Here is a 21,161-nt window from a genome sequence, read left to right on the forward strand (position 1 = left end):
AAGGGCTGAGAAACACAATGTCCATAGCCTTGAAAGGTTTGGGTCTGGAGTTCTAAGGGTTGGGAATCATCTGGAATGAGTTCTTGGTAGTTCCTGGCCATGGCTGTGATGAGTTCTTGTGAACAAGTCCTGCACAGTTAAATGACCTTGTATTTCCCATCATGACTTACCTAAACAAAAAGTTTCAGAAAGATGAATACAAAATTTTCTTAAATGCATTGAGTCCTGGCCTGTTTGTGCAGAAGGACAAGCAGTGTTCCCAGGACAGGTTTCCCAGGCCCTCTGCTCCACTCACCACTCTGCTGCTCGCCAGACTGGCTTGCTCCTGTCCAGCTTTGCATGATCTCCTGCCCGTGTGTTTAGTCAGGAAGAAGCATGGGGTGCATGGCAAACCCTTCCACTGCCCACAGGGGTGCACAGCAGCCGTTCTGTCACACAGGACCCAGAGCTAACATGAGTGGCTGCCGGTTCTGGTGAGGATGCGTTTTCATTGCAGGCTTTTTAACTGGTCTCTGATTGCTACACATGTTTTGGGTTTGTTTGGTTTTATTTATTTTTTTTTCCTGCTGAGTTTTATTAATATTGTTTTTCTTTTTTTCCCTTCTTTTGGTAAATTTCTTTAACCTCCCCCCACATTCTGCTCAACCATAGCCATGGAGGGTAAGCAGTGCGTGAGCGTGTGTACGTGCCCTATTCCAAAATGTCTTTGCATGTGACTTTGCTAAATGACTGTTTTAACTTCTTGATTGCTGAAACTGATTCGAATCACAGCCTTCCCCTGCTGATTGAGGCAATTACAGTGTTCTTTTTCCTAAGGTATTTTCTGATCAATGCACTAGATTGAATCTCTGTAATAGCTGTTGGTATCCACTTAATGAAATACTACTAAATGGAATCACTGTGTACTGAATCCTACACTCCTTCCTTAGAGGAAATCTCATCAAAGCATTCCATAGTTTCTTCAGGACAGTGGATCAGGGGCTTGCAGTGAAACATTTCTGGAGATGGGACCAGTCCTGAGAGCCAGCAGTAACCCAGTGTAGGGAGCTGAAGTGCCATGAACCATCTCAGATCCAGGAGGAAATCAGGAATTTTTAAACTTTCTATTCACATTGAGTTGTTGCTTGGGCATCCCGTAGTAGGGAATAGCTGCAGGAAACTGGGATGCTTGGTAGTTTTACAGTTCTGAGATACTGAGGACCTTACAAAGGATGTTTGCAAAGTTTCTTTCATTTCAGACCTGGGCTTATTTCAGTCGGTCTTGGATTTAGCTCCAGACATATCTGACTTGTTGAAAGTTTTACTTGAGTCAAGATCACACGAGTTACAAGTTTTTTTCTGATCTCTTGGAAATCAACTGTCTAAAAGCATTCCATGTTTCCCACCTGTACTGGTGACACCATTTTTGTTAACCTGCTGTAGATTTTCACCAACAAAAGAAAAACATCGTAGAATCGTGGAATAGTTACACTTGGAAGGGATCTCAAGGATGATCTCGTTCCAATTCTCTCTTCAACATATCAGTATGTTACTGTGTGCTCTGACATTATTTTGGAGCACAAAAAAAAAACTTCTGGAATGAGGGACCTGATACTTGCTGCCCTCACAGTAGAACTTGAACCACTGAGACATGTTAAGTACTCAGTACTCTCAAGCCTCAAATTATTCCCTTCTCTGTTGAGAGTGTTATACTGGAAGCTCTTCAGGGAAACCCTGGTAAAAGTTGTCCAGTGTCATTTCATAGATCAGGTGCAGTCAGAATAACTAAAAGAAACTTCCTTCATCCCCGGAGCCAGCGTGCTCGGCCAGCTCAGGGCAGCAGCGGGGCCGGGCAGGGGCTGTGGGAGCTCGGGGAACCGGAGCCCTTCCCGGCTGGGAAGTGGCCGAGCCCCATCTGCTGGGGACGGGAGGTCCAACAGCCCCTCTCTACTTGCAGATTCAGCCGCAGGAGATCAGCCCTCCTCCCACGGCCAACCTGGACCGCTCCAATGACAAAGTCTACGAGAACGTCACCGGGCTGGTGAAGGCGGTGATAGAAATGTCCAGTAAAATCCAGCCGGCCCCGCCCGAGGAGTACGTGCCCATGGTGAAGGTATGAAGGGCTGTATTTCTTCCCTGAATGAGGTCTTCAAGTGGTGTAGGAGAAATTTTCTGGAAAGCTGGAGGTAGAAAAGCTGTTTGTGTTCATAGGGTGGGTGACTTGTGGTCAGAGGCTGGAACTTTGATTCCATGCCCAGTATTGTGGACAGCAGTGCTTCATGCCCAGCTTGCCTGTGCTTGTCCAGGGTCCTGAGTAGTGTGCTGTCTTCTCCACATTTTCACTTTCTATGAGAAAAAACTTGTTATTAAGCCTTTGGCATCTTGTTTTGATGGTGATAGGCACAATTGCAGGTGGGATTGTGAAGTGCCTTAGGCATGTTCCAACTCTCCTTATCCAGATGAGCAATTAAATGTATCCACTGCCTTTTGCACTTCTAAAATTCTCTCATCCATTTCTTCCAAGTCTTTGAAGTTTATTTCTTTAATCTTTTTTTTCTTAGGAGGTTGGTTTGGCACTAAGAACTTTACTGGCAACAGTAGATGAGACCCTCCCCGTGCTCCCTGCAAGCACCCACAGAGAGGTACGTGGAGCGCTGCTTACCTGCTGCTCAGCCACTGCCTTCCCAGTCAGCCTCAGCCCATTGGGACAGGTTTTGGTGCTCCCTTCTTGGCCTTTTTGGTTCCCTGAGCAGTCTGAACTCCTGGGTTATAATTCTGTATTAAATAAATTTAATTAAAATTGCTGCATGAACTTAGGTTTGGTATTAGTCAGGATTCTTCAACTGGATATAAGTGTCACCCATAGGAAGGTGACCTAAACCCCAGTATTCCACAGCAGGGACTCAGCGGAGGGTTAGTTCTTAGTGCAGATGTCACCTGTCATTCGCTTGCACACTAAGTCATTGAACAGGTAATTGAGCAGAGCTTGGTACAGCTGGAAGTTTGTCTGTAGTTCTGGATGAGCAGTGACTGAGAGCTTTCAATGAAGTTCATAATGGAAACAGTTTTCCTCCAAAACCTTGGCTTTTACTGAGAAAGCCATGGAATGGTTCTGGCAGTGCCATCTCAGAGGTTCATGCTGACTTAGCTGTGTGCTAACACACGGCTATAAGTAACCTATATCTGCCTTCTTGTTTCATTTATTAGAGCTGCTTCTATGCTTTAGAACTGCTTCAGTAGTCAAAAGAGTAAAGTTAACAAGAGCCTGAAAACCCATTACAAGCTGTTAATGCCAAGTTGTGGTTTAAAATCCACTACTTGGGTCTTGGTGCTGTTTAACAGTGGGTGGCTCAGCAGGTGCCAAATTCCATCTGCTGCTCCACGTGTTACCCTCAAACAGCCCAGCTGCAGTCAGGAATCAGGCAGGGGCTGTGGCTCTGGGGCATTGCTGTGAGCGCAGCGTTTCAAACCCCCCAGGGCTGACGGGGTTGTCTCCTTGCAGATTGAGATGGCACAGAAGCTGCTGAACTCGGACCTGGCCGAGCTCATCAACAAGATGAAGCTGGCCCAGCAGTACGTCATGACCAGCCTGCAGCAGGAGTACAAGAAGCAAATGCTGACGGCTGCTCACGCCCTGGCTGTGGATGCCAAAAACCTGCTGGATGTTATCGATCAAGCCAGACTGAAAATCAGCCAGTCCAGACCACACTAAGCACTGAGGGAAGAATGTCATCAGCCTCAGAATTCTGCTTGTGACAGGATGTTCCTTCACCTTCCACCAGCAGTGAGGATTAACCCAGTGCAGTCCTGGCCTTCCAGCGCCTCTGGCTTCAGCAGACCTGACCCCTCGGGTTCTCTCATTGCAGCAGTTTAACCAAGTCTCTCTGGTAGAGCCGAGCTGGGCTGGGATTCAGAAGGTGGCATTATCAGCAGATGTGGTTTGTACAGGAGCCCTCGGGCACTCAGAGCTGGGGCACAGGACAGCTCACTCCATCGCATGGGACACGCTTCGCACTGAGCTGCCACCATTGAGCTGCCACTGGGTCATGGTCTCAGAGCCAAAACTGTTGGAGCAGCAGATGGGAGAAAGATATTGTGAAGTGAAGAATTCGGGGAAACCTCAGGGCTGAGAATTCTTGCCCACAGTATATGAACTATCCAGACTGGAATTTTTTTTATTAGAACACTTACGTCGCAATATGCTAATCACGATTTACAGAGAAAGAATAAAAAGCTATATTTTCAAGACTTCAGTCATTTCGAGACAAACTAAAGCCCTCTTCATCTTCCTGCCTTTTACTTTTACGTGACTGTGTGAAGCATTTGTTTGGAACTAGCTGTAGGACACAACTGAACACTTGTCTTTTTCAGCAGGATAACGTGCCAGTTCTTTTGTAGCAATGTTGTTTTCCTTGGAAGTGAAAATGCTGCTTTGTACCAGAGCAATTCAGAGCTGCATTTAGAGGAGATCTGTAACCATTCATGTCCCCCCATTTTTATATAATTTATAAAGACAGATTAAAGCCATGATGACTATTTTAAACCCACTGTAGTTAACTAACCCATCCTTTTGTCTATCTTGCCTGGGAGGAGTTACAGTAGAGCAGTGTAATTAGATTTTCCTTGGTTTTCCAGTTATGCCATCTGTTCTGTTAAAATAAAAACCACACTCCCTTTTTGCTGTTGAGGGATATAAATTATTCTCAGGAAGAATATAATGAACTGTACAGTTACTTTGACCTATTAAAAAGGTGTTACCAGTGAAACTCTTGTCTCTTTTATTTCATGTGTGTGCACTGCAAAAGAATTCTTCCCTGGCTACCTCTGTCTTTTTAAATATGAGTTGATAATACAAATACCTACCATCCTATCATAAAGTTGTTATAAAAATGTAAAAGATGGGACAGTGCAGAGTCCCATCAGTGTTTGGTCCAGATGTGGAACAATCCCCCTCCACAACTTTGGGACACCCTTCTCTTGCACCTGGAATTCTGTAATGCCTCAAATGCTTTGGAATACCCACTTGGAACACAGCCCTTTCCTTGTTCAACTGCTCTGGAGAAGTCCCGTTCCAAGGTTATTTATGGAATTCATGCCTTTTAAGTAGCCCCTTTGCAGTGCAGTGTTACATCACCTCCCACACCCACCCTTCACACCAGTTTTCTGGCCAGGTAAATACCTCCTGTACCTTACACAACCTCAGCCTTTCACCTGAGAATGGCAGCCTTTTCCCCACCATGAAAAGCCCCTGGCTCTGCTGTGCCCCAGCTGCCCCTGCACAGGTGCCATGGGAGCTGCACTGCTGCTGTAACCAGAGGCTGCAGCACCAGCCCAGCCTCAGCCCTTCTGATGAACAGGACCCCATCCTGCAGCTCCAGGCTGTCACCACATCCCCTGCTCACTGGAATGTCATTCCTCCCTCTGTCCAGAGGCTGTGGGTGCCTTTTAGAGCTTTAACTGTTCTTGTGAAACACCAAAAAACTGACGGGGGAAGTTGTAAAGCCCCAGCTGAGCACTCATGACAAGGAGGTGCAGGTAACTTGGCCACCCTCCACAAACATCCACCTGAGAGACATGAGTACAAGCGCATGTTCTTTATTACAGGCTGGTACAAAACTAATTAGTCAAAAAGACCAAAGCCCATGTCATCATCAGATTCCTCTGATTCTTCCTTCTTTTCCTCTTCTTTCTTCTCTTCAGCTGGAGAAGAAATGAGACAGGATTTATCTTCCAATTTATCAGCTCACAGAAGTCACTTGTCACAACACATATCACATGCAATGACTAACATCAAGCTTTAAGACCTGAGCAGTCCTAACGACCTAAGCCAGCAGCCCGAGAATAGTGTTTGTACTATAAGCAAAGTGGTTTTGTGACTTCAGAGTTAATTTCTATCAAAACTGAAAAACTTCAAGAGGAGATGCTGATATTCTGTACGATCCTGATGATACACAGGAAAAGCAGTTTTCATTCTGTGGGAACACTAATCCTCTACACTGACTTCATGTGCAACGCCAGCCTTTCTCAAGGGGAGGGCGTGCTTTGCTCAAGAACACTCGCACACACACTGCATGGCAGAAACCACATGCCAACAGCTCCTGTAACCGGTGCTTGCAGAGCTGCGGCTGCCCCATCCCTGCACGTGTGGGACGGGCCTCTGAACAGCCGAGTCTAGAGGACGGTGTCCCTGCCCACGGCAGGAGGTTGGAAAGAGATGTCTTTAAAGACCCTCCCAACTCAAGCCATTCCATGGATCCACGTTCCCGCGCCCCGGTCGGACACGGCCGCCACTTACCGGGGGCGGCTCCGCCGGCGGGCGCGGCACCACCCGCGGGAGCGGCGGCAGCCGGAGCCCCTCCACCGCCCGCTCCCACGTTACAGATCAGGCTCCCGATGTCAATGTTCGCCAGCGCCTGCGGAGAACGACAGCGGCAGCGAAGCCTTGTCAACACGGGCGGGAGGTGCGGTGGGGAGCCCACACGCCACCCCTGCCCGGCCCGCGGCCCCTCTCGCCCACCTTGGCGAAAAGCCCCGGCCAGAAAGGCTCCACGTTCACTCCGGCTGCCTTGATGAGCGCGTTGATCTTGTCCTCCTGCAACGAGACAGCGGCGCTCAGAGCCCGCCCGGCCCGGCCCGGCGCGGCCCCTCAGGCGGCCATGCCGCGCGGCCGCCGCCATCTTGTGCGGCCGCACTCACCGTCACGGTGACCTCGTCGTCGTGCAGGATGAGGGCGGAGTAGATGCAGGCGAGCTCGGAGACGGAGGCCATGGCGGGGCGCGGTGCTGGTCGCCGGGTGGTTCGGCCTTAGCTTCGTACGAAGGACTCAGCACCTTGGGCCGCCGCGGAGCGAAAGGGGCCGCGCAGCGCGGCGCGCATTTATAATGGCGGTGCGCGTTACGTCGTCCGTGACGTCACCCCGTCACCCGCCGCGCATGGCAGGTGCCCGCGCGCGCTCCCTCCCCCTCCGCGGTGCCTCCCCGCCCTCACGGGGAACAGTTCAGCCCGGGGAGCGAGCGCGGCGCTGGGCGCCGGGTCCGGCCGCTCCCCCAGCACTGCCAGCACCACCCGTGCCCCCAAGTGCCTCATCCCCACGGCGTTTGTATCCCTGCAGGGGTGCGGACTCCACCACTGCCCTGGGTGAAAACTCCGGTGAAGCCATTTTCCCAGGATCCAAACTAAACCTCCCTGGCACAGCTTGAAGGACCCGAGCCCTCCTCCCCAGAACTACGTCGGGTGCCGCTGCCTCGCTAAAACACTCCATTTTCTGTATGTATTACAACGGAAAGAAAAGGCGCAGAATAAGTCCTTGGTACAGAGCTGTAGCCTGATTTCCTCCACCCGAACACGAGCAAGAACAACTTTCCCGTGCAGTGACCAAGCACTGAACAGATTGCCCAGGGAGGGTGGGAGTCTCCCTCCCTGGAGATATCCCAGCACTGTCTGGACACGATCCTGAGCCTGTGCTCTGGGATGGCCCTGCTGGAGCAGGGAGGTGGCACCAGGTGACCCCACTGTGGTCCCCTCCGGCCTCATCGTTCTGTGCTTCTGGGATTCTGTGATTCCCATGAGCCTGAGCAAATTCCAGAGTTTTGCTCCACAGGTATCATCAGACTGTGAAAAATGAATGTTCTCTGGGTTTTATTTTTTGTCTTGACAGATGTGCATTTGATGAGCCTCACCTCCGTGGCTGGGCAGATCATGGAACTGATTTCCTAGAAGCTGTGCTAGGGCACTCCTGGAGGACGGGGAGGTGATTTGGGACAGCCGCAGCTCCATCAAGGTCAAGTCCTGCTTGATCAACCAAGGGGCCTTCTATGATGGAGTGACCACATGGAGTGGACAAGGGAAGGGCTATGGATGTCACCTGTCTGGACTTCCCTAAAGCCTTTAACACAGTCCCACACAACATTCTTCTGTCTAATTGGAGAGAGATGAATTTTATGGATGGACTGTTTGGTGGATAAGGAATTGGCTGGATGGTCACATACACAGTGCAGTGATTGACTCAATGTCCAGATGAAGATCAGATGTGTCCCTCAGGTCCATTTGGCACCATTATAATTTAAAGTCTTCATCAAAGACATGAACAGGGGGATCGGGTGCACCCTCAGCAGATTTGCAGATAACTCCAAGCTGAGTGGTGTAGCTGACATGCCTGAGGGATGGGATTCCATCCAGGCTGGATGGGGCTCTGAACAACCTGATCTAGGTGAAGATATTCCTTTGCTTTGCAGTGGGGCTGGGCTATCTGACCTTCGAAGGTCCCTTCCAACCCAAACCAAATAAGTAAAACTAATTAAGCTTAAACGAAATTATTCAAAAAAATTGAAAAAAGCTTGAAATTTTAGAATCCTAAAATGACAACTTTCTGTTACCAGCAAAGTGTATCCAGCCTGCTTTTGTAGTCCTATGTTATAGAAATCTCAGGATTTATTAGACCATTATTGTTATTAGACAAGTGAAAACTGAGGTAGGCAAGAGGGACTTTACCTCTTGTATCCATCCCTTCCTAAGGATCACAGAGAACTGAGAATTTCACTAAACAAAGATCTTTATCATCTCACTGCTAGAGATGATAAATGCACAGTGATGCAGTGCATAATTTGTGGGTGTTATCCCTATTAGGGGGCCAACAGCTCTGAATTTAAGCATTTACCTAAACTTCTTATTCAAAGCACAGGACAATTGTCTACCTTTTTATACCTAACTCAAAGCAGCAAATAAATGCACTTTTCTAGTGAGATTAAATATCCAGGAGCCTCTGTCATTGCTGGGTGCTTGAGGATGGGATTTCACAGGGACTTGTGTGAGCCTCACTCCAGGGCTGCCAGGGTCTCCTGTGCAAAAGCCCTCAGAGCTGTCCCAGTGGTCCATGAGATGATGATCTGACTGGAAAGTAGCAACAGAGAAATAAGATTCCTTTTCAATCAAATAAACTTGCAAATGTTGCTGGCCTGGGAGATGAGTACTGGAAGTGTGCAGGCAGTCAACAAAATAATATGTTTAATAGACATGGTTTTGTAACAGTTCTGCTATAACAGTCCTTAAGCTAAAAATTATTAGAAATGCTGATGGATTGTTAAAAAACCAAATATGAAGACCTAAAATTTAAATGTGACATTTGCATAAGTTTAGGCTTTGGTTGGCAAAGATGTTAATTAAATGAGATCTGCCTGCATCCTTGCTTCATGGCTGTCTTGCTGCATCTATTCAGTGACACTGATAAAGCTGCTCTGTAGAAGCCCAGAATAAAGTTGTGATGAAAACAAATCACTGTGTAAAAGAAAGCAAAAAACCAAAAGAAACCCCAGTTTTGCTGCTTCCTAAAGCTTTTGGAAGCCTAGGTACGTGATCAGGATTGCTGGTTAATAAAGCTTAATTAATAAAGCAGGATAATAAAGCAGACCAAGGGTCTAGACATTTGCAGTGGTGTGTGCTTTTCACCTCTGATCCTGTAACTGTCTGTACTTTTACTGTCTATCACCATCCTTTTGGAGCAGAAGTCTGTTCTGGATGAATCTACAGCAAATAGATGGAGGCTTAAAAAAACCCCAGCAAACCCCCTTACATTCTTCTGTGTATTCTGCTATTCCAGGGTAGTGAGTTATTTCCGGGTATAGGATGATGATACAGCTGCGTACTAGCAAGCTGGTGCAGGATCCTGCAGGGCTGTCTTCATGATAAACAAAACAAGTAACTTGGCTATGAAACTTCCCTGAGGTGGATATTTGACACTTGGAGGATGGATGGTGAAGAGCAGTGGCAGAGATCTGGCTGGGGGTGCCTGTGCATTGCCAAGGAAGATGAAAACATCAGCAAGATCTGTCATTGTCATACACAAAGCAGTCAGCCCTTAGCACCTCACCCTGAATTAGCTGTGTGAACACTAGAGAGCTGATGCTTGAGAGTTAGAACATGACCAAGGCCACTGGTGGTCATCAAAGTGGTCAGACTCAAGAGGTTTTTACCAAGGAGACTTGAAGTTGATAGTTCCTTTCTCTGTTCTTGTCCTTGCTATACCATTTTGTTGCTGCTTATAACCTTCCTGAGGTAGTTCTTCTCTCCTTAAGCTGCTTCTCTCAGCTTTAAGGCTGCAGTTCCTCAGTGACCAAAGGCAAAGTGTGGCCAGCAGGACCAGGGCAGTGATTGTCCCCCTGTACTCAGCACTGGGGAGGCCACACCTGGAGTCCTGTGTTCAGATTCAGGTTCTTCACTACAAGAAGGACATTGGAGCCTGTCTGAAGAAAAGGAACAAAGCTGGTGAGGGAAGGAGCTGCCTGACAGGAAGCTGAAGCCAGGTGGGGGTTGGTCTCTTCTGCCAGGCAATAATGCTAGGATGAGAGGAAGTGACCCCAGGTTGTGCTCACAGAAGTTTAGATTCACTATTAAGAAAAATTTCTGCATGGAAAGGATGGTGAAGCATTGGAACAGGTTGCCCAGGGAAGGGATTGAGCCAAGAGCCTGGGAGGTATTTAAAAGACTTGTAGATGTGGCACTTAGGGACATGCTTTTTTTCTTGGTGAACAGTCTCAGGTACAGTATTTACTTCTTTTATCTTCTTTTTGGAAAGTCCTTTTTGTTCCTAGTCGGGTTTTTTGGTTTTTGGTTGGGTTTTGGTTGGTTGGTTGGCTGGTTGGTTGGTTGGTTTTCTTCCCCTTGTAACAAGGTCATTACAATGAAGAACAAAACTCTGGTACTTCTTGAAACTGTAGCAACCAGTGAGTGCAACACATCCCCAATAGGTGGTGCTACATCTTTTCCATCAAGGTGAATTGTTGCATTGTTGGCCCTGATCACCTGGAAAAACTGTCTTTTTGAGAGAACTGAAGTTAATAATCTAATGATAATTAGTTGTTTTGTTTGGGGTTTTTTAAAATATAAATTATTATTGCAATTCATACGACAAAATAAATGCAGTTTTGTAGCTTGGTAGTTGGGACAGTTATCTGATTATAGAAAGACAAAAATCATGTTTTGGTCCCTCCACCATGGATTAATTGTGGTTAAATATTTAATTATTAAAATAACAAACAGTTCCTGAGCAGGGGACCAGAACCCTCAAAGTCTTTATAAAATGTGAACACTTTAGGGCATAGAGCCATGGACTTCTTCACTTTGGTTCTGATTTTAAATTCTTATGTAAAGCAGAATGCAGAATATGTGACAGGTCTAATGCATGCACTCCAGGATAACATCTTAAAAGTTAGGCCAGTTGAGAGATGACAAATATAAACCTAAATCCCTTCCAAGTCAATAATAAAATTTACATCTTTCATCTCTGAGTGAAAAGTTTTGCTACTGTATCATTGTAAGCAATGACTGTCAGACATTTATAAACTCTGGGGGTTTAAAATTAATTCAATTGTTGATTGTTACTTAGGGTATGTTTTCTTTTAAAAAGAAAAGCTGTATCATTTGTCACTGGCCTATTTGTATATAAAATATTTTCCCTAGATTGCTGCTGCTGCTATAAATGATTTTTAGATGCTGCTCCTAAATACCATCTTTGCTTCCAGAATTATTAGAACGCACTTTTTTCCAAAATTAATAATTTCTACTGTGACAGATATCAGTTCTGGGAAATGTCATCTTGAAATTCAGCAGTTAAGAAAGGTATTGTGCCCAACAGTCACTCATTTTTTTTTTTCTTTAGAAAAACCTAATTTTAAGTGTTTAAGCAGCTGTTCTTACACTACCATATAATTGTTAATACAGCATATAAAGACCATGCTTAAAAGAATGCTGTTACAGAGCTTTCAGACCTCTCTTTCAGAACAAACCTTTTCAAGAACTGAAGCCTTTTTTGGGTGAAATGGCCCAGTAAGACATAATTAGGTTTCACTGTGCTCCAAAACAGCAGTTGTCAGTGACAGAAAGCATTGGAAATAAAGCAAGTGACATGGCCCAAAATGAGTGTGTGAAGAGAGGTGGAAGAGAGCTGGAACTCTCTTTCCTCAGCTGCACAGAAATGCTGCTGGAAGTGCTCAGTACCATGAAAATAAACCTAAGGAACATCAGTACTTCCACATGGGGAAACTATGCTTAAATAAAGCAATTTATTTTATCATTTAGCTGCCTGTGCAGTTCTACAGTCTGGTATAAATAGTGACAAATGCTTTTGCTTATTAAGTGCTAAATCCAGAGAAATCAGCTTTAAATCGGTACAAGAATGCTGCACTTTAGGATGTTTGAGGAATTAACTGCCATTTTCAGGATCTCTGTTTTTTCAGGGAACTTCTGAAATCAATTGCCGAGGATCCAGTGGAGCCAGAAAGAAGTGTGGGATGAGTGTTTAGTATTTTGTAAAACCCCCCTGTCTTCTGATGCTTGTTAGCTTGTCATTTTCAAACTGCTACCACAGTACCATAGTGGACTTGAAGCTTCAGCATCAGGCAGTGCTGATAGCCAGGGCGACCAAATTAGTCCAGTGAACATTTCCAGAAAGTTATCAGTGTATTTTATGCCCTTTTCTTTCTTAAATGCAGACCTAACAGGCACAGTAATATGTCTAATCTTAGAGAAAGTTATATTCCTAATCAGGTTGAAGAGATTGGTTTAAATATAGCATCAAAAAATTAGATGTGGATACAGAGACTGCATGTTTTTCTCCTGCCACCTCAGCAGAAAGGCCAAATGTGCCTCTTCTGGCTCTTGTTTTTGGGTATTTTTCCCCATCCACCCTCTTTTTCAGCCTCTAGTAAGGTTATATACCAGAAATTATTGGTAGTTGTGAAAAAATGTTACCCAGCTCCTCATAGGGAGGAAAACAGCAACCACTTTGCCAGCTCCTTTGTTTATCTTTTTGTTAGACCTGCTTAGCTTTACTTTAAAACTAAAGTTGACCCATAATTTTGTCCTTTATTTGTTTATAGTTACTGGTAAATCTTTACTTTCCAGCAATTTGAGAAGCATGGAATGAAGACAAATCCAAAATCACTCCAGTGGAAACTCTAGTGGTGACAATGGTTTCAGGAACAGTTCACTTGAAGTGAAAGCTGAGCTGTTAATAGCAGCCCTCAAATATCTGCAAGTATGACCCAAAGGGGAGAATAAATGCTTTGGAACAGTGAGATGCTTCTGTATCACTTGAAATATGAACTGATGAAGAAGGCTATTAATTGGCTTGATGAACACTACAAGCTGTATGTTTGCCTTGCTCTTTGGCAGATAATACTTGGTGAAGGAATTCAGTTGACTTTAACGGGGCTTGACTGTTCTGGGTTGAAAACTGCATGAAATTTTTAAAGGCTTCCACATCAACATGGAGGAAGTGATTGAAAGTATGGATCATGGCTGTGCTGGAACTCTGTAGGTAACTCCAATGGAAGTGAGCATCATTAACTCGCTTTTTGCCTCCTTAGCAGGTTTATTTTTCCCTACTTTCTTCTGAAAAGAAGAGGTACTAATTAGGTGACTACAAAAGGATGACAGTTCCTGCAGGAATTGTCATCTCTGATGTGAAATCATAGAATTGTTTAAGTTGGAAAATCCGTTTAAGATCATCAAGTCCAGCCATTAACCCTGCACTGCCAAGCCTAACACTAACCCATGTCCCCATATGCCACATCTGTGTCTTTTAAATTCCCCCAGGGATATCTCCAGGCTCTCAGTGTATCATACTGATCAGTACTCTGCCTCTTTCATATCCTTTCTAGTTTGTTTTCTCAAGTACATTATCTGGTTGTACTAAACTTTACATGTGTACAGTACCAGACATTATCTGGTTGACAAGGACAATAAGGCAACCTCCACCACAGCAGGGTTTCATAGATATGACTAGAAGTGGATATGGGAATCCATGAGGTAACTGAGCTGAGGTTTTCAGAGCAACGGGAAGAATAAAAGAATATAAGCAAACAAATCCAAATTTAATTCAAGATCCAGCAGTATGTGCAATACTGATACAATTCCAGCATACCTTTCAAACATGTAACAGAGAGAGGTAGTGGAGAAAGTGCTAGAGGCACAAAGTCATTTTCCAAGGTCTCACTGAAAGCCACAGGATGACAGGACATAGTCTTAAACTGTGCCGGGGGAGGTTTAGGCTGGACATTAAAAGGAGTTTCTTCACAGCAAGGGTGATTAAACATTGGAATGGGCTGCCCAGGGTGGTGGTGGAGTCACCATCCCTGGAGGTGTTTAAAGATAAAGACGGGACATGGCACTCCGTGTTCTAGTCCGGTTGACGTGGTGATGTCCAGTAATAGGCATTGGATTGGGTGATCTCCGAGGACTTTCCAACCTGGCTGATTCTGTGACTCCGCGGGCAGAGCTCAGGCGGGGACTGCAGGCGGGGACAGGGGGCTGCAGGCGGGGAGCGAGGGCTGCAGGCGGGGACAGGGGGCTGCAGGCAGGGACAAGGGGCTGCAGGCAGGGACAGGGGGCTGCAGGCGGGGACAGGGGGCTGCAGCAGGGAACGAGGGCTGCAGGCGGGGACAGGGGGCTGCAGCAGGGAACGAGGGCTGCAGGCAGGGACAGGGGGCTGCAGGCGGGGAGCGAGGGCTGCAGGCGGGGACAGGGGGCTGCAGGCGGGGACAGGGGGCTGCAGGCGGGGAGCGGGGCCCCTCGGCTCGGCAGCGCTCCCGATCCCCGTCCTGCTGCCGCGGCCGCTTCCCGCCCGCCCGGCCAGAGGGCGGAGCGCCCCTTCCCCGTGACCCCGCGGCTCCTCCTCCTCCCCTCCCCGCTCCTCAGTGCCGACGAGTAACCTGGATTCCCGGCCCTCCTCCTCCTCCTCCCTCTTTTTTTTTTCTTTTTCTTTTTTTTTTTTTTTCCCTCCTCTCCCCTTTTCTTTTCCTCCCCCCTCCCCTTCCTCCTCCTCCTCCCCTTCCCCCGACAGCGTAGCCGGGGCTCGGGCTCGCTCCCTCCCCCGTGCCCTCCCCTGGAGCCGCTGCCGCCGCCTCCGCCGCCGCACACACGGAGACATGTACCCGGGAGCCCCCTCCGCCGGACCCGGTGAGCTTTCGCCCGGGTTTGTTTCCCTCCTCCGCTCCCCCCGGAGCGGCTTTCCCGGTCCGTGTCCGTGGGGAGCCCCGGGAGCGCCTCGCCCCCCCCGGCTCGGGCCTGGCTGGAGCGGCGGCCGCGCTGGCCGGGGGAGGAAGGAGGGTCAGGGCGCCGCCGCCACCTCGGGCAGGGCCGCGTGTCCGGAGGCCCCTCTGAGGGGAGGGTCGCCTTCCCTGCCCCGCTGCCCCCTCCCTCTGCCGAGCCCTGAGGCTGGCGCAGCTCCCGCTGCGGACCGGGGTCTCCATTTCCTCTCTCCCGGCTCCATCCCGGGATTCCCGGCTGGCCGCGTGTTCGTCAGCGGCCGCGCTGCGATAGTTGTGCTGTGCAGGTCGGGAAGCGTCCGCAGGTCGGGAGGGCTGGGAGAGGTGAGGGGCAGCCTAAGGTGTCCTCAGGCTCGCTCTGTGGTGTGAGCAAATCTGGGAGCGAAGGAAAGGTGGACGTGCAAAGAAGGGTTAGCAACTCTCTTAGGGAGATTTAGTATCACTTCGGGGAAATACAGGTTAATACTGTGCGAGTTTGTACAGTTCATGTAAGACAATGTTTTCTCCTTTTTAGCGTTAGGCTGCTTCTGCGGTGAGAATTCTTATGTAGAAACAACAGTGTTTGGGTGACTGGCACCTAGTTTTCTTCTAGAAAAGTTTCAGAATAAATGGAACTTTATTTTATGCCACTGTTTCCAATTGTTTTGCACAAAAATTCTTCCCTTAGAGGGATAATCTAGCAAGGACTGGTGTAGGGAAATACAGGACCTGTAACTGAGGTCTTTTAGTGCTCCTCTTACAGATGCTTCTGTAAAAGCATTCATATCTTGGGATCCACAGTTAGGGGCTGGCTTTTTTTTTTCCTTTTTTTTCCCCTCTGACTTGGTTCTCCTGAAGGGGCAATAATCAGGAAAGACAACCAGGATTATTATTTTCCTCTTGAAATACAGCTCCTCTGTTTTTACTTTCTCACCGGGCTCTTGCTGGCACAGCAGGCAGACCGGTCTCTGCAGCTCTGTGTCCCCAGACTGGTGTTCAAGATCTTGCTTTCACGTGTAACATCATTTGCACACTGCAGTGCTGATAACTGTAGGTTGTAGGTGTAATCCTTTGGTGGGTTCTGGTGTCGGGTTCCCTTGCTCAGGCACACGTACACTTTCAGTTTACAGGTGCTCATGGCAGCTCAACATCGGGCTGTTGCTACGTTCACCTCGTGGTGATAGATCTTGTTTGAAATTGTGCTTAAGGAGACAAATAATTAAAAATATTACCAGCATATGGGCTGAGAGTAGTTTCATGTGTGGGAGTCTCTTTATCTTTATTTACTCTCTTATCCGATCTTACCACTTTCCCTTTCACTTGGAATGATCTCCCAGCTGGTGGCTGCTGTTTGCCATCGGGGATGCACGTTTGATGTGAAGGAATGTTTTCACCTTCCTGGAACAACAACCTCCTAACCTCGGGCTGCCGACACTGCTGTACTTTCACCAAGTTCTAGGTGGCCGTGTGTTGTCAGCGGTGTGTGTCTCGGGCTCCTGCTGTTCCGCTGCCTCCAGCCGAGCTCGTCTTGTGTCTTGTTTACTTCCGAGTTTATCAGTGCGGCTCAGCCCTCTCCCCGTGCGCGGCGCTGGGCAGTGCCTGTGCCTGTGGCTGTGCCGGGGTGGGAGCTGCGAGTTGTTCTCCACATGGTGAGCGAGGCTCTGCTTCCTTCCTGTGAAATCATCCACGGACAGCCTCAGCAGCTCAGTGGCTTCTGGCAGCCCAGGCAGCTTCCTGCTCTACTCCACACACAAGGCAGGGCATCTTGGAGATTTTTATTAGAGCGTGGCTGTTCTGTGAACCAGCCTGGAAGCAGGGACTGTGAAGTCCCCTGCCACATGTTAATCTGAAAACTACAAACCCACTGTGTGTGAAATCCTGCTCGGAGGAGAGAGCACAAGCGTGGTTTACAGCCCCTCACCGAGCCAGAGCTGCTGTGGACACAGCAGAGAGCTGCAGCCTCTCCAGGTCTGTCAGCACATCCTTGACACCAGGGGAAGGCTCCATTCATCTCTGCTCTAGCCGGATCCCGCCGGAGCCGCTGCCCTCTCCGGCCGCTGCTGGTGCGCAGGAGCTGCTGCGCTCTCCCGGCTGCCGCGTCCAGACTGGACTCTGCGGCCAAGCCCGTCGGAGGGTGCCCCTGGTGCTGGCCTCCTGCCAGAGGAACCGCTCAATTTGCCCCAGGGTTTGCTATTTTAGTCTTAATTCTGTTTCTGGAAACAGAATCAAGCAAGTTAGGAGGCCATTTCTGACTGATTTCAAAACGTTGCTGGTGAACGGTGGAAAGTTTGTTCAAACATGCTGTTAATGTCAGGAGTAAGGTGGGTTTTTATACACTAAGGGGTTTTCAGGAAATCACTGTTTCCATAATTAGGAAATTAATGATCCCTTTTTGATTTTTACCAAATACTGTCTGAGTTCTGGACTTGGTGTTGAATTTGCTGCAAAGTTGTGTCCATACCCTTTTTTTATTAGCTTCAAGAAAGTGTGAAAACTAAAGAATCTGGAAATCTGAGGAGGAATTATTTTTTGCAGAAAAATCTTGATACTGCTTTGATATTGTGGTGTACTTTTTTTTAGAAGGACAGAAAAATGTCAAAGTGGCAGAAAGACTTGATTAAAAGCTGCCTAAACTGCTGGAACCTGCACTTCTAAGTCTTAATGTATTTATTAATTCTAAACTTTGCACACCACAAATTTCTCTTTTGTTCTTTGAAAGGATATTTGGTTTTGCCTGATGTTGAGGCTGTTAATATATTGTTGAAGCAGCAATTGTCTGAAAAAGAGTGTGAAGTTGATTATAGCTTTGTGTGTGGAATACCAACTTTTTTTCCCTAGCACAAAAACCAACTTTATTAAATTAGTGGAACTGAAGTTATTTTCTTGTCATGTAGTTGTGAGTTACCCTTTAAAAACTGTGAATAGACTGTTGAAACTTGTAATTCTGTTTTGGTTTTCAGTGCAGGTACTTGTTTTTACCTTCCATATATTTTCTTGAAGATTTTCGATGTTAGTTGTTGATTCTCTTTGGGAGTCTTCAATCTTAGAATGTGGTGCAGGGAAGGGTGTGCTCATGCCTTAGCTGGGGTAGTACAAATGGCAGTATCTTCATCTGGTTGAATTTAATCCACTAGCGTCCTCTTAGCTTGTGTTTCAGTGGCAGCAAAAGCTCCCCTGTACATCCTGTTAAAGGTCTTCTCTTCTTAAAAAGTCTTTTTCTTTTCTCTTGGGGGTGGATGTGGACCTGGTCTTACTCTGCTGCTGATACCACAGAGTCATCCAGTTTCTTTGGCTTAGTTTTAGACCATAAATTAATGCTGAGACTCCTTATAAGCTGCCACACAAAGAGGAGGGAATGAAAACTTCGTATACAGCCTCAGCTCTCTTTTTTTTTGCTAAAATTGAAATTGCATTTGACAAAGTTACAGCCTACAAAACACAGCACGACTTTTTCAAATGTGTTGTTGTCATGAGCAATATATTTTCCTAATGAAAGAAAAATTCTGTATCATTATGTTGCCTCAGTTAACTGTGTTGTTTTCAGGTGGCTTAAAGATGAGGTGGTTTGATGGAAAGATAATTGGTGGTGTCAGATGTGACACCAAACTTTCTCCTGTCCTTGCTGAACTGTACTGTGCTATTTGCTATTGAAAAGTGAAATGTCTTTTTCAGCAGTGATTCTCATGCTGACTTTGCAGTTACATGGGATTTTATGCACTTATTTTTACTTCATCTTGAAGTTTTTCACTTTTGCAGAATTGTTATGTGCTCGTATGTACTTAGTAATGCATTGGAATGTACAGAAGCAGTGCAGAGGAACACCCAAACCTTCCTGACTTCCAGGAAAGCTATTTTTTCACAATTCATAGCCCTTCCTTCACTGCTACCACCACCAGTCTGCCTCTCTTTCACAGAAGGGTGGAAAAAGGGATATAAATGCTTTAATTCAGTAAGAGAAATTTCCTTAGATGATCATCTGATGTTCTTGTACCCCTTAGAACTGTATAGGAGGGAGAGATTTTTCCATTTCAGAAACCAGCCCTTCTAAACACTTCTGGCCTTCCAGAAATTGCAGGGATCAGCCAATGAGCACAGTAAACTTCTGCTAAATTGGCTTTGCAAACACAGATAGTTTTAACTAATTAGGAACTTTACCTGCCTGATGAAACTTTGTTCATGTTGGCTAAGCCTGTCTTGATGACAGCTTCAGAGAACTTGTAAGTTCTGTCAGAATTTTGGTGTTTTGCTTCTCTTACTTCATGTTTAAGCAAAATACTTGGTCTTATTTTTGGTGATGAAGTTTCTAATACTCAGCCTACCAGAAATTATTACTAAATCCTCTAAATGAAGAAAAGCCAGCCTCCAGTATCTTATTTTTGGTAAGTTATGAACTAGAGGAAAAAAAAAAGCTGGTGGAAAATATTACGTAGTTTTGACTGTAGTGGCTGTGGGTAGGGATCTGTTCCATGCATTGTCCAATTAATTTGTTTTAGTATCTTGCTTCCTCTGTGAAGTACTCACAAAGCAGCCCACTAGAATGTAAAATATCTCTTATCCTACTGGCTAGGGAAGCACAGCCCTTTGAATTCAGTGCAAAGAGATTTTTGATTGGGGCTTTTTTTCCCCACATATATTGTAATACACAAATTTGAACTTTAAAATTTCATTTTACATTTTGTACTGCAGAAATTTGGAAAAGACAGACCTGGATAGTATCAGCCCCAGGAAGACTGAATTTGTGTAGTGTCTCTCATGTTTTACACCAGAGCTGTAATTAGTGAGTCCCTTTGGCAGCCATTTCTAAGAAGTTGTGCTTTGAAGAGACTTTCTAGTACTGTCCAGGAAGTGGAGTTTTTTTAAATCCTCGAGACTGAGGTGATGCCTGTATTTTTATATACTCAGACTGTTTTAATCAGTGGCGTCTTTTAGTCTGTTCAGTGATCACCACAGATTAGTGCAATTCATTTTAACCTTTCTATTTTAATTGTTTTGCTTTTATTGTTCTCTTATCAGAAAAATATTTGGTGCTTTCAAATAAAAAGTTTTTGTGTGAGCGTTATTGAATTGGTTTCTGTACTCTGTCTTTGCATTTCATATCAAGCAAAATTGCTTCTCCTAAATACCCTGCTTTATAGCTATGCTGCAGCTGTGAAGCCACGTGGCACCTGGTATCCAGGCTTTCTAGGAAGGAAAGTTTTGTTTGTTTTTTTTTTAACTGTATGACTTCACAAAACCGGACACAGCCAAGGTGGAAGCAAACCACTGATATAGATGGGAAAGTACTGTGGATCCTGGCATAATCAAGTCGGTCCAAAGCTTGCTTTGAGGTTTTTCTTTTGAATTGGGTACTCATTGAGCTGTCCACAGTGCTACCAGATTTTGTTACTGTTTGGGTTGTGAAAGGGATTTGTTTATTTTTTTTTAATCACAGGTGTGGTGAGAGTAATTTGTTCTCTCCTATTGTAATTTGTTTCTCCTGTTTTTTGTACTGCTGCTCAGTTGTGTTCTGTCTTGTTGTATGGGAGTTTATTGCCATCTGCAGTGAAGTTGTTGGGGACCAGGTCCCAACATTAGTAAGTCTGCAGTCATGCAAGTCTCTGTCTTTGGGAGAAACATTAAAATATTTTAACTTTTCAGAGATGCAGAATAACTCCAGTTATGGGCTCTACATGTGCAGTTTTGAGCTCTGCAGTTTTTCCCAAAAGCTCTCCTAGCACATCCTGATTGAATTCCCTTGTACAAGCTGCTTTATAATCAGAAGGTGGAGAATATTCTTAATAAAATATGTGTAAGTCTGAAGACTGTTTAAACAGTACATGAATTTACTGTCTTGTGTCACTTCCAGCCTGTGTTGGGTGTGACAAGAGGAGATGTAGAGCAAAACTGAAGTTTTCATTTTTTTGAGAAGTAAACTAATCTCAGCATGTTATCTTGGGAAGCTTGAAAATACACTTCTGAAACTTATCAAGTGTATCAAGTGATAATTAAGATTTTTTATATAGTCTAGGAAAAAAGTAACACTTTTGTGGCCACTGAGGAGCTGCCTTGGCAGTGTTGGACACTGTGGGTGGCTCTGTTTGAGCTGCTCATGTCAGAATATTGCAACTTTTTGTCTCAGCAATGCTTTCTTTATGTTCCTAGTTTAGTCATGAAATTTACACA

At 46.0% G+C, this 21,161-nt stretch overlaps 3 protein-coding genes and 1 long non-coding RNA gene across 27 annotated transcripts in view; 3 read left to right on the top strand and 1 right to left on the bottom strand.

Moving 5' to 3' along the window:
• The window catches only part of PTK2 (protein tyrosine kinase 2), a 194,823-nt gene extending 190,078 nt beyond the window's left edge, over window positions 1-4,745 (top strand). For 12 of the 23 annotated variants that reach the window (XM_068180039.1, XM_068180049.1, XM_068180099.1 and 9 more), the window contains 3 exons: window positions 1,920-2,092; window positions 2,541-2,621; window positions 3,482-4,745. In XM_068180039.1, the coding sequence (XP_068036140.1) occupies window positions 1,920-2,092; window positions 2,541-2,621; window positions 3,482-3,691 (464 nt within the window). In that variant the 3' untranslated portion in view covers window positions 3,692-4,745. The remainder of the gene's footprint in view (window positions 1-1,919; window positions 2,093-2,540; window positions 2,622-3,481) is intronic. The other 11 variants (XM_068180091.1, XM_068179958.1, XM_068179974.1 and 8 more) reach the window with 1 other exon arrangement.
• Window positions 4,746-5,558: 813 nt separating this feature from the next.
• Window positions 5,559-6,867, bottom strand: RPLP1 (ribosomal protein lateral stalk subunit P1). Its single transcript, XM_068180168.1, has 4 exons — window positions 6,676-6,867; window positions 6,497-6,571; window positions 6,275-6,392; window positions 5,559-5,679 (listed from the first exon to the last, which is right to left on the bottom strand). The coding sequence occupies exons 1-4, from the start codon at window positions 6,745-6,747 to the stop codon at window positions 5,600-5,602; spliced, it is 345 nt and encodes a 114-aa protein (XP_068036269.1). The 5' UTR covers window positions 6,748-6,867; the 3' UTR covers window positions 5,559-5,599.
• Window positions 6,868-9,591: 2,724 nt separating this feature from the next.
• Window positions 9,592-13,688, top strand: LOC137468432 (uncharacterized). Its single transcript, XR_010995940.1, has 2 exons — window positions 9,592-10,807; window positions 11,546-13,688. It is a non-coding gene; the product is annotated as an uncharacterized lncRNA (long non-coding RNA).
• Window positions 13,689-14,794: 1,106 nt separating this feature from the next.
• Window positions 14,795-21,161, top strand: part of AGO2 (argonaute RISC catalytic component 2) — a 55,692-nt gene continuing 49,325 nt past the window's right edge. For both annotated transcript variants that reach the window (XM_068180134.1, XM_068180143.1), the window contains exon 1: window positions 14,795-14,931. In XM_068180134.1, coding sequence (XP_068036235.1) covers window positions 14,901-14,931 — 31 coding nt within the window. In that variant the 5' untranslated portion in view covers window positions 14,795-14,900. The remainder of the gene's footprint in view (window positions 14,932-21,161) is intronic.

The sequence above is a fragment of the Anomalospiza imberbis genome, chromosome 1 (genome assembly GCF_031753505.1).
Source record: "Anomalospiza imberbis isolate Cuckoo-Finch-1a 21T00152 chromosome 1, ASM3175350v1, whole genome shotgun sequence".
NCBI lineage: Eukaryota > Metazoa > Chordata > Aves > Passeriformes > Viduidae > Anomalospiza > Anomalospiza imberbis.